General features: G+C 43.3%; 1 protein-coding gene across 2 annotated transcripts in view; it reads right to left on the reverse strand.

The window, feature by feature from the left end:
- SLC25A16 (solute carrier family 25 member 16) overlaps nucleotides 1–12,120 on the reverse strand; it is a 58,707-nt gene that overhangs the window by 38,811 nt on the left and 7,776 nt on the right. Inside the window, exon 1 of one of the 2 annotated variants that reach the window (XM_012762677.2) lies at nucleotides 2,441–2,708. The exons of the other annotated variant lie outside the window; for it this stretch is intronic. Within the exon in view, the coding sequence (XP_012618131.1) occupies nucleotides 2,441–2,561 (121 nt within the window). The 5' untranslated portion in view covers nucleotides 2,562–2,708. Of the gene's footprint in view, nucleotides 1–2,440; nucleotides 2,709–12,120 lie in introns of those variants that run through there. 2 annotated transcript variants of the gene reach the window in all.

A 12,120-nucleotide genomic window follows, 5' to 3' on the forward strand; every position in this document is an offset into this window, starting at 1 on the left:
AAAAATATATATGTTGATATTCCCAGGAATGGAACTGTTAGATCCCATGATATGTAAATGTTTAGCTTTATAAACAACCACCCAACTAGTTCTCCCAAGTAGTTTTACCAGTTTACACTACCACCAGCAGTATATCAGAGTCCCAGTTGCTATCCTCACATGCAAGTCACCCAAGACTCTAGCTCAATGTCTAATCAACATGACAAAATGCAACATGTCCCAAACTGAATTCCTGATGTCTCCTGACAACCACAATGAAAAATACTCCAACCATAGCCTTCCCCACTTCAGTCAATGCTAGCTCCATCCTTTTTGTTGGTTCGGCCAAAATAAGTCTCCCTTGACTTCTCTTCTTTACCTCATCTTTAATTTATGACAAAATCCTACTTGTTCTATCTATATCCAGATTCTCACAACATCTCACAAACTCCAGAGATACTACCCTGTTCCAAGGCACAAAACTCTATCATCTAGGCCACGCGAGGTGGCTCACACCTGTAATCCTAGCATTCTGGGAGGCCAGGGCGGGAAGATAGCTCAAGGTCAGGAGTTCGAAACTAGCCTGAGCAAGAGTGAGATCCTATCTCTCCTAAAAATAGAAAGAAATTAATCGGCCAACTAAAAATATTTTTTAAATTTTAAAAAAATTTAAAAAAAAACTCTATCATCTAAATGTCTGAAATAACCTCCAAATGTGTCTCCTTGCTCCATTATGTACAACCCTACAGTTATTCTCAACAGAACAGCCATGTCATATCATGTCACTTCTCTGCTCAAAACCTGCAATAGCTCCCAACTTAACTCTAAGTAAAAGCCAGAATCTTTACAATGCCTTACAAGGTCCCTTCATTTTCTGTTCCCCTTAATCCCAATAACCTCCTTCCCTCATCAACACCACTAACTTCCAGCCACATAGGTCTTGCTGCTAGAACAGACCAGGCCCTCTCTGACTTCCCAGCTTTTTTTTTGGCTTTTCCCTCCACCTGAAATGCTCCTCCTTAGACATTAACTTGCTAAATCCTTCACCTTTCCAAGTCTTTACTAGAGTCTCAGCCTCTCAATAAACCTTACCACAACCATTCCTGTTAAATACTGCACACACTCCACCTCTCCACTTCCTTGTCCCGCTCTCCTTTTTATATCTTCTCTTTGTATTAATCATTTTCTAGTACCTCACTGTATAACTTACTTTTTCATTTTGTTTATTATCTTTCTTTCCACAACTCTCCAACTAATGTAAACTGCAGGATACAGATCATTTTATTTTTTTTTTAGACAGAGTCTCACCGTTACCCTGGGTAGAGTGCATGACATCAGCCTAGCTCACAGAAACCTCAAACTCCTGGGCTCAAGCAATCCTGCTGCCTCAGCCTCCCAAGTAGCTGGGACTACAGGCATGCACCACCATGCCCGGCTAATTTTTTTCTATATATTTTTAGTTGGCCAATTAATTTCTTTCTATTTTTTAGTAGAGACAGGGTCTCACTCTTGCTCAGGCTGGTTTCAAACTCCTGACCTCGAGCAATCCGCCCGCCTTGGCCTCCCAGAGTGCTAGGATTATAGGTGTGAGCCACCATGCCAGGCCCAGATCATTTGTTTTATTCGCTGATATATACTAAACAAGTAGGAGACACATAGCTGGCATTCAAATATTCCCTGTAAGAATTAATGAATGTCCTCTTAATCAGCAGAACAAAATAACTAAATTCTTACTACTGCTGCAACCTACAGATACTGTCTTTCTACACGTCCTCATAATGTGGAATTCTTTAAATTTCCAGCCTTAAATAATTAAGTGATGACAACCCAGGGAAGTAATTCAGTAATTAAGAAAGGGTAGAGATTGAAACACCTCTTTATGGGAAGGCAGAGGAAATTCCTAAGAGACAATATGAACCTTTTGGCCCCACAGTCACACCAATAGTAGGGCTCGTCAAGTAGTTGTGGCGCCGCTTACTAGAATCACTGGAACCAGTTTTGGTTGTAAACAGTTTTGCACAATTTTCTGGTCATATTTAAAAAGCTGACCTGCAATATTTGCTTTCCTTTAAGTAAACGGCAAAATCCAATTCTACACTCCTCGGTCACTCGTGGCCTTTACAAAAGAAAGGAGTGCCCAACATGTTTCCACTAAAAACCTGGTCTCTGTAAGGGATTCCCTTCTTTTTCCTACTATCCAACCCTGGAGAAGAGAAGCCTGGTTCAGCCCTTCCACACCCCCAGCCTCTGCCCGCGAGCCAAAGGCCCCACTCTCCAGGACTTGGCTGTCACTAGTCAAGTGATTATTAGAAAGAGGTTGTGGCCGGTCAGGGAGAACACCCGGCAGCGCAAAACAGCAGCCAGAGTCCAGGAAAGTCATTGCGGCCGCCTGCTTCCGACCTGCGCGCGATCCTGCCCCAGTCGCCCGGAGCACACCCGGATCTCCCAGTGGGACACCTACCTCCTGCCAGAAAGGAACGCAGCCAGTAGAAGTCTCGGCGGGCGGTGGGCCTTCCGGCCCCTGCCGCCTGAGGCATCGCGGGAGGGGGGTCAGCCGCTGCTAGGGCCGCCGCCGCCGCCATCCAGACCAGGGCCGCCTCGGGAGCCTCGGCTGCAAACTTACGAACTGCCGGAGGGAATCATATCCGCATCCGCCAGCGATAAGAGGCCGTCCGCCTTGCCAGCGGGGCCGAGTGACACCCGGCGCCCGACGCAGGCTGATGGCGTACTTAGGGGCGGGGCCTGGGTCACCGCCCGAAGGGGGCGGGGCGGGGCGGGGCGGGGCCGGGCCGGGCCGGGCTGGGGCGCGGAAGCTGGAGTCTTTCAGGCTTTTAGCCTCCCTCCTCTGGCCACAGCTGAAGTCCCTACTGCCTGCTTCCCTGCTCAGGCCCCTCTGTTCAGGCAGAAGGAAAGAGTGGCCAGCGAAAAGGTCTTATCAGGCCGGGCTTGGTGGCTCACGCCTGTAATCCTAGCACTCTGGGAGGCCGAGGCGGGCGGATTGCTCGAGGTCAGGAGTTCGAAACCAGCCTGAGCAAGAGCGAGACCCCCCCCATCTCTACTATAAATAGAAAGAAATTAACTGGCCAACTAATACATAGAGAAAAAATTAGCGGGGCATGGTGGCACATGCCTGTAGTCCCAGCTACTCGGGAGGCTGAGACAGGAGGATTGCTTGAGCCCAGGAGTTTGAGGTTGCTGTGAGCTAGGCTGACGCCATGGCACTCACTCTAGCCTGGGCAACAAAGCGAGACTCTATCTCAAAAAAAAAAAAAAAAAGAAAAGAAAATCAAAAAGAAATAGAATATTTAGCAACTAATAGCTGGAGGCTAAAGAAGAGAAGAAAAACCAATCATGTCCCTCATGGAATTTACTCATTTCATTTCATGAACGTGGACCTAATGGTAAAATAAGTATAATAAGACACACATAAGGTAAAAAAAAGTGGGGATACAGAGGAAAGACCGAATTTGTCAGTGGTCATCAGGGAAGGAGGTAACTGAACTGACCTTTGTCATGGCTAAGCATGGACCCTGGCAAACACACACACACACACACACACACACACACACAAAATAAGGAAGCACAACTTGTTCAAAGAATAGTCCACTTTACCTAGGTTAATTTCCTTGACCTTCTCATAACTCCCTCCTCATAACTCCCCAACATTTGTAGTCAAGGTTATATCATGAACAGATTTAATTATGGCTAAAGAGTATAGACTCAATTCAGTAGATAATATGAAGTTGGTGACAGCTATGTTTTAGAAAAATTAATCTGGGAGAGAGAGGGTGATTGGAAAGGCAGACACTGACAGACCTGACAGTAGGGAAACGAGTTAGGAAGGTTTTGCAATAATCCAGGCCAAGCAGGTTGGTGGGAGCATGAAAACAAGGTGATCAGAAAGGAACTGGATGGAGGAGGCAGCCCTTGCAGGGCTTGCTGAAGAATTAGATATGGAGGGCAAGGCCAAGACAGAAAATGTCAAAGCTGCTGCAAAGCTTTTTTGCCGGAGTAGTTAAGAGACTTGATGTCAGCATTAACAGAATAGGAAAGATAGAAAGAAGAGCTGGTTTAAGGCACAGAGGGGGTCGAGGATGGTTGGTACAAACTGAAGATGAAAACATACAAAAGAACCAAAGGACTTATATCTGGATGGCAAAGGTTTTTTGAATATAGACAACATATGATTACTGCATAGACCATATATAACCATAACTACCTAAGGAGACTTCCTTGAAAGCTTCCCCTTAACACCACATGTACCTCAACATAACATGAATAGGGAAAAATTGGTGTGATTTTTAATAAACATCACTTTGGAACTTAGCTGTCTTTAACACTTCTATTATGTAGTCTCTTTTAGATGCCAGATCATTAACTTTTATATATTTATATTTATCAGAAATAGGCAACACATATCACAGATGCCTTATTAGTTTCAAAAACTTCAGGGTCATATATAATTAACTCCATGTATGACATATGGGCTTTGCTCCTTTAACATAGAATATATTGGCCAGGTATGGTGGCTCATGCCTGTAATCCTAGCACTCTGAAGGCCGAGGTGGGAGGATTGTTTGACCTCAGGAGTTCAAGACCAACCTGAGTAAGAACTGGACTCTGTCTCTACTAAAAATAGAAAAGATTAGCCAGGCGTGGTGGCGGTCACCTGTAGTCCCAGCTGCTTGGGAGCCTGAGGCAGGAGTATTACAAGAGCCGGTAAGTTTGAGGTTGCTGTGAGCGAGGCTGATGCCACTGTACTCTAACCAGGCGACAAAGCAATACTCTGTCTAAAAAAAAAAAAAAAAAAGAAGCCGGGCACAGCAGCTCACGCCTGTAATCCTAGCACTCTGGAAGGCCGAGGCAGGTGGATCATTTGAGCTCAGGAGTTCAAGACCAGCCTGAGCAAGAGCTAGACCTCCTCTCTACTATAAATAGAAAGAAATTAGCCAAGCAACTAAAGACAGAAAAAAATTAGCCAGGCATGGTGGCACAGGCCTGTAGTCCCAGCTACTTGGGAGGCTGAGACAGAAGGATCACTTGAGCCCAGGAGTCTGAGGTTGCTGTGAGCTAGGCTGACGCCACGGCACTCTAGCCTAGGCAAGAGAGTGAGACTCTGCCAAGAAAGAAAGAAAAGAAAAGAAAAGAAAAGAAAAGAAAAGAAAAGAAAAGAAAAGAAAAGAAAAGAAAAGAAAAGAAAAGAAAAGAAAAGAAAAGAAAAGAAAAGAAAGAAGAGAAAGAAATTTTCAAGCCAATGACAAATATTTTTCAGTATTTTATTAATTTTCTTGTTTGATTGAGACAAGGTCTTGCTCTGTTTCCTGGGCTAGAGTGCAGTGTTATCATCATACTTCACTGCCACCTCAAACTCCTAGGCTTAAGTGATCCTCCTGCCTAAACCTACAGAGTAGTTGGGACAACAAGCACACACCACCACACCTGCCTAATTTTTCTATTTTTTGTAAAGACGAAGTCTTGCTCTTGCTCAGGCTGGTTTTGAACTCCTGGCCCCAAGCAATCCTCCACCTCCACCTACCAAAGTGCTAGGATTACAGGTGTAAGCCACTGTACTTGGCCAATATTTTTCAATATCTAGAGTAAGGGATGGGAAAGGGACCCATAAAGCCCCTGTTTTGTATAGTTTCATGCTAAGTGCTTTACATTTATTGTCTTGTTTACGGTATTGTAACACTGAGGAGTTTACCAAGAAATTAGCCTCATTTGTACAAACACATAAAATTACATAATTGCAACCATAAAATTTAGATAGGACCTTAGATAGGCATTCAAAAAAATTTAAAATTTCTTGAGCTATTGGGTGCCCACTATGTGCCAAGTCCTGAGGTAGGCACTGGGAATGTAAAATTGAAAGGCAGCCCCGGCCGGGCGCGGTGGCTCACGCCTGTAATCCTAGCACTCTGGGAGGCCGAGGCGGGCGGATTGCTTGAGGTCAGGAGTTCAAAACCAGCCTGAGCAAGAGTGAGACCCCATCTCTACTATAAATAGAAATAAATTAATTGGCTAACTAATATATATAGAAAAAATGAGCCGGGCATGGTGGCGCATGCCTGTAGTCCCAGTTACTTGGGAGGCTGAGGCAGCAGAATTGCTTGAGCCCAGGAGTTTGAGGTTGCTGTGAGCTAGGCTGACGCCACAGCACTCACTCTAGCCTGGGCAACAAAGTGAGACGCTGTCTCAAAAAAAAAAAAAAAAAAAGAAAGGCAGTCCCTTAACAGGTATACAAGTTGGTGAGTAATTGGAGTGGAGTGTGTGAGAATTGCCACAAGAAAGATCTGTGAAGATACTGCAGAAGCATCACAGAGTTCCACAGAGTTATGGAGCTCCTAATTCTGCCTGGGTAATTATGTAAGGTTTCACAGAGTAGGAGGTCTGTGAGCTGGGTTTTGAGGGATAAGGGTGAGTTCGCCAGACTGACAAAAATGAAAGTAACAGACGGGAAGGAAAGGATTGACAAGAAGGAAAAGGACATTCTAGGCAGACCTGCATCTGTCCCAACCTTTCCATCCCCTCTATTCCCAAAGCCTGAGAAAATACATTTATTAAGAGAGACTCACCAGGTAATTAAGGTAGCATGACATTAATCCTTTTTTTATTTTTTGAGACAGAGTCTCACTTTGTTGCCCAGGCTAGAGTGAGTGCCATGGCATCAACCTAGCTCACAGCAACCTCAAACTCCTAGGCTCAAGCAATTCTGCTGCCTCAGCCTCCCAAGTAGCTGGGACTACAGGCATGCGCCACCATGCCCGGCTAATTTTTCTATATATATTAGTTGGCCAATTAATTTATTTCTATTTATAGTAGAGACAGGGTCTCGCTCTTGCTCAGGCTGGTTTTGAACTCCTGATCTCGAGCAATCTGCACGCCTCAGCCTCCCAGAGAGCTAGAATTACAGGCATGAGCCACCATGCCTGGCCATGGCATTAATTCTTAGGGGAAGGATGTCCAGAAATAATTGAGTCAGTTGTTTTTAAAGTGCTGACTATGTGAACATTATGACATAAAGAGAAGCAGGTGGAGCAGAGTGGAGCAGGTCCCAGCATGTCTCAGGTGAAAATGAAAGGAAAATAGACCAGAAACACAGCACTTGGATTTGGAGGCTAGAGATAACAGACTAGAGTTACAGACCAAACAGTCAGGGCTGGCAATTCAATTTTGCAAGTCTTATACTGAGACCAGGAGTCCTGAAGTGCTTGCAATACCAAGAGGCTCCTGAAGAAGGGAGCAGATAGAGAGAAAGACAGTAAATGCAATGTGGTTGGACATATAGGTGGCCATATAGATGTCTCAGAATTCCAAGGAGGAGGCATTTTAAGACAAAGGAAAATGAAGATATATTGTAGGCCAGGCGGTGGTGGCTCACGCCTGTAATCCTAGCACTCTGGGAGGCCGAGGTGGGTGGATCACTCAATGTCAGGAATTTGAAACCAGCCTGAGCAAGAGTGAGACCCTGTCTCTACCAAAAATAGAAAAAATTAGTTGGGGGTGGTGGTGCATGTCTGTAGTCCCAGCTACTTGGGAGGCTGAGGCAGGAGGATCTCTTGAGCCCAGGAGTTTGTGGTTGCTGTGAGGTAGGCTGACACCACAGCACTCCAGCCTGGCAATAGAATGAGACTCTGTCTCAAAAAAAAAAAAAAAAAAAAAATGTGTTGTGAATGTGGAACAAGAAGCAGCACATAGAAATTGTCTGGGAAATAGGCCGGGTGCAATGGCTCATGCCTGTAATCCTAACACTCTGGGAGGCTGTGGCGGGTGGATTATTTGAGCTCAGGAGTTCGAGACCAGCCTGAGCAAGAGTGAGACCCGATCTCTACTAAAAATAAAAAGAAATTAATTGGCCATCTAAAAATATATAGAAAATAATTAGCCGGGCGTGGCACATACCTGTAGTCCCAGCTACTTGGGAGGCTGAGGCAGGAGGATCACTTGAGCTCAGGAGTTTGAGGATGCTGTGAGCGAGGCTGCCACCACATCACTCTAGCTGGGGCAACAAGAGTGAGACCGTGTCTCCAAAAAAGAAAAGAAAAGAAAAGAAAAGAAAAGAAAAGAAAAGAAAAGAAAAGAAAAGAAAAGAAAAGAAAAGAAAAGAAAAGAAAAAGTGTCTAGGAAATAAATAACGCAACCAGGTCAATTTTTTTTTTAATTTCAGTGTATGACGGAGGTACAAATGTTTTGGTTACATAAATTGCTTTTGTACAGTTTAAGTCAAAGTTATAAGTGTGCCCATCACCCAGGTAGTGTGCACTGGACCTGTTAGGAGTGAATTTACTCATCTCCTCCTTCCCCCTACCACCTGATTGATTACCAACGAGTTTTATTTCCATGTTTGCACATAAGTGTTGATCGATTAGTTTCAATTTAATAGTGAGTATATGTGGTGTTTGTTTTTCCATTCTTGTGATACTTCACTTAGAAGAATGATCTCCAGTTCCATTCAGGTTAATACAAGAGGTATTACTTCACCATTTTTTTATGGCTGAGTAGTATTCCATGGTACATATATACCACATTTTATTATCCACTCATGTATTGATGGGCACTTGGGTTGTTTCTACATCTTTGCAATCATGAATTGTGCTGCTATAAACATTCAGGTGCAGATGACTTTTTTATAAAATGTTCTTTTTTCCTTTGAATAAATACCAGTAGTGGGACTGCTAGATCAAATGGTAGGTCTACTTTCAGTTCTTTGAGGTATCTCCACACTACTTTCCATAGAGATTGTACTACTTTGCAGTCCCATCAACATTGTATATAAGTGTTTCTATTTCTCCACATCCATGCCAGCATTTGTGTTTCAGGATTTTTTGATAAAAGTCATTCTCACTGGAGTTTGTAGTTTTTTTGTTTTGTTTTGTTTTGTTTTTGAGACAGAGTCTCACTTCGTTGCCCAGGCTAGAGTCAGTGCCGTGGCACCAGCCTAGCTCACAGCAACCTCAATCTCCTGGGCCCAAGCGATCCTCCTGCCTCAGCCTCCCAAGTAGCTGGGACTACAGGTATGCACCACCATGCTGGGCTAATTTTTTGTATATATATTTTTAGTTGCTCAATTAATTTCTTTCTATTTTTAATAGAGACGGGATCTTCCTTGGGCTGGTTTTGAACTCTGGACCTCAAGCAATCCACCTGCTTCGGCCTCCCAGAGTGCTAGGATTACAGGCATGAGCCACCTTGCCCAGCCGAGTTTGTAGTTTTAATTTGCATTTGCCTGATGATTAGAGACGTTGAGCATTTTTTCATATGTTTTTTGGCCATTAGTCTATCTTCTTTTGAAAAGTTTCTGTTCATGTCTTTTTCCTACTTTTTTTTTTTTTTTTTTTTTTTTTTTTTGAGACAGAGTCTCGCTTTCTTGCCTAGGCTAGAGTGAGTGCCGTGGCGTCAGCCTAGCTCACAGCAACCTCAAACTCCTGGGCTCAAGCGATCCTCCTGCCTCAGCCTCCCGAGTAGCTGGGACTACAGGCACGAGCCACCATGCCCGGCTGATTTTTATATTATATATATTAGTTGGCCAATTAATTTCTTTCTATTTTTATGGTAGAGACGGGGTCTCGCTCAGGCTGGTTTTGAACTCCTGACCTTGAGCAATCCGCCCGCCTCGGCCTCCCAGAGTGCTAGGATTACAGGCGTGAGCCACCGCGCCCGGCTCTTTTTCCTACTTTTTAATAGTGTTGTTTGATGTTTTCTTGCTGAGTTGTTTGAGTTCTTTGCAGATTCTGGTTATCAGCCCTTTATCTGATGTATAACATGCAAATGTTTTCTACCATTCTGTAGGTTGTCTATTTGCTCTGTTGATTGTTTCCTTGGTTGTGCAGAAGCTTCTTAATTTGAACAGATCCCATTTATTTATTTTTGTTGTTGCTATGATTGGTTTGGGGGTCTTCTTCATAAATTCTTTGCCTAGGCTGATGTCTATAAGAGTTTTTCCAACATTTTCTTCTAGAATTATTATAGTTTCATGCCTTAAGTTTAAGTCTGTTATCCCTTGTGAATTAATTTTTGTGAGTGGTGAGAGGTGTGGATCCTGTTTCAGTCTTCTACATGTGGAATTTTCCCAGTACCATTTATTGAATAGGGATTTTTCCCCCTATTGTGTATATTGTTGTCTGCTTTGTCAAAGATCAGGTGGCAATATGAGGATGGTTTTATATCTGGGTTCTCTGTTCTGCTCCATAGGTCTATGTCTCTTCTTGTGCCAATATGATGCCGTTTTGGTAACTATAGCCTTGTAGTATAGCTTGAAGTCTGGTAAATTGATGCCTCCTAATTTGTTCTTTTTTGCTTAAGGTTGCCTTGGCCATTTGGGCACTTTTCTGATTCCAAACAAAGCATAGAATTATTTTTTCTAGATCTGTGAAAAATGACATTGCTATTTTAATAGGGGTTGCATTAAATCTGTAAATCACTTTGGGCAGTATAGACATTTTAACAATGTTGATTCTGCCAATGAGCATGAGATGTTTTTCCATTTGTTTACATCCTCTTCAATTTTCTTCCTCTGTGTGCCCTAGTTCTCCCTGTTGAGCAAGGTCAAGTTTTAGAAAGCATAAAAGACCTATACAAAGCTGAGAAGGAATTAATAAAGAAGAGACTGAAGATGCTAGAAAGAGGGGCTCATTAAATGAATAAGAACTGCTTAAATAAAGTAACATGAAAACTATGAATTCAAGGACACAAATTAATGGTCAGCCATATAATATAGGAAAGAAATTTCAGGTAAGGAAGGAAATAGTACTGTTGAGGAAGAGAAGGAAAGCTAAATAAGAAATCTATTGCTAGGACACTGATGTGCACATAAAAAAGGAAAAGAAAAAAAAAAAGAAATATCTGACAAAGTGAGAGCCCATCTCAAAAAAAAAAAAGGGGGGGGGGAATTTTTTTTCAGCTTTCTTTGTTTTTCCTTCTTTTCTTTCAATAAAGACAGGGATCTCCCTATGTTGCCCAGGCTGATCTCAAACTCCTGTGCTCAAACAATCCTCCCACCCCAGCCTTCCAAGTAGCTAGGTCTATAACTGTGAGCCACCACACCAGGCCACCTCTTAGGATTCTGGAGCTGGTTAGAGCTCCAACAGAATTCTACCGCTTGCAAGCAGGAGTAGAGAAAATGGATGATAAGTATGTAGAGGTGAGGTGGAAGTGCTGCCAGGTTGAGTATGGAAGGGTTTTTTTTTTGTTGTTGTTAATGATACAGAGTTTTACTCCATTGCCCAGGCTAGAGTGCCATACTGTCAGCCTAGCTCACAGCAACCTCAAATACCTGTGCTCAAGTAATCCTTCTGCCTCAGCCTCCTCAGTACAGTAGCTGGGACTACAAGTGAGCACCACCACTCTCAGCTAATTTTTCCTATTTTTAGTAGAGACAAGGTCTCCTCTTGTTCAGGCTGGTCTGAAACTCCTGAGCTCAAGCAATCTTCCCACCTTGGCCTCCCAGAGTGCTAGGATTATAGGCATGAGCCACAGTGCCAGGCAAGTTTTGGAGAGATTAAGAGGACAGTTGAAATTGTGGGTTGGAAAGGTTAGCATTGAAGTTACTAGACAAGACACAAATGGAGAAACTGGCCTATTCTTGTCAGAGGAAGCAGGGAGTTTGCACCACAATGGGACTCACTTTGACCATACTGAGATAGTTTGGAGTCTGGTCCTTTTTGCAGCTCACTATAAATATAAAAGATCTTGTTTTCATGATCATACCTAGAATATACAATCACTGTAAAAATATGCTAATTTTCCTCCTTTCTTCCAAAACCAGTTTTAGCAATTCCAAACCTTTTTCTTCCTCAGAATATCAACCTGATTTCCTTTTTCTTTTTTTTTTTTTTTTTGAACAACTGAGATCTCAGAATTGATTTCCTTTTTCTTCCACATTCTCCACGGAAATGTCTTCTGGTTTGTACCTGCTGTATGGCTGGTGGCAGGGACTCCACCCCTCCCTAGACAGAAAAAGAAAACGCTTACTTGACCAGACCCGTCAAGGACAAACTGCCAGCCCCCACTGAGAGGAACCACACCCAGATGTCCACCTGGATTCCACAAATACCTCCAGCCCCTCCTATTTCTCAAGGACCATCCAAGGTCACAATAGAGAATCCCCAGCTCTTCCTGCCAAAAGTCCCTATCCCCACCCAA

Source organism: Microcebus murinus, chromosome 14 (assembly GCF_040939455.1).
Source record: "Microcebus murinus isolate Inina chromosome 14, M.murinus_Inina_mat1.0, whole genome shotgun sequence".
Classification (NCBI taxonomy): Eukaryota; Metazoa; Chordata; class Mammalia; order Primates; family Cheirogaleidae; genus Microcebus; species Microcebus murinus.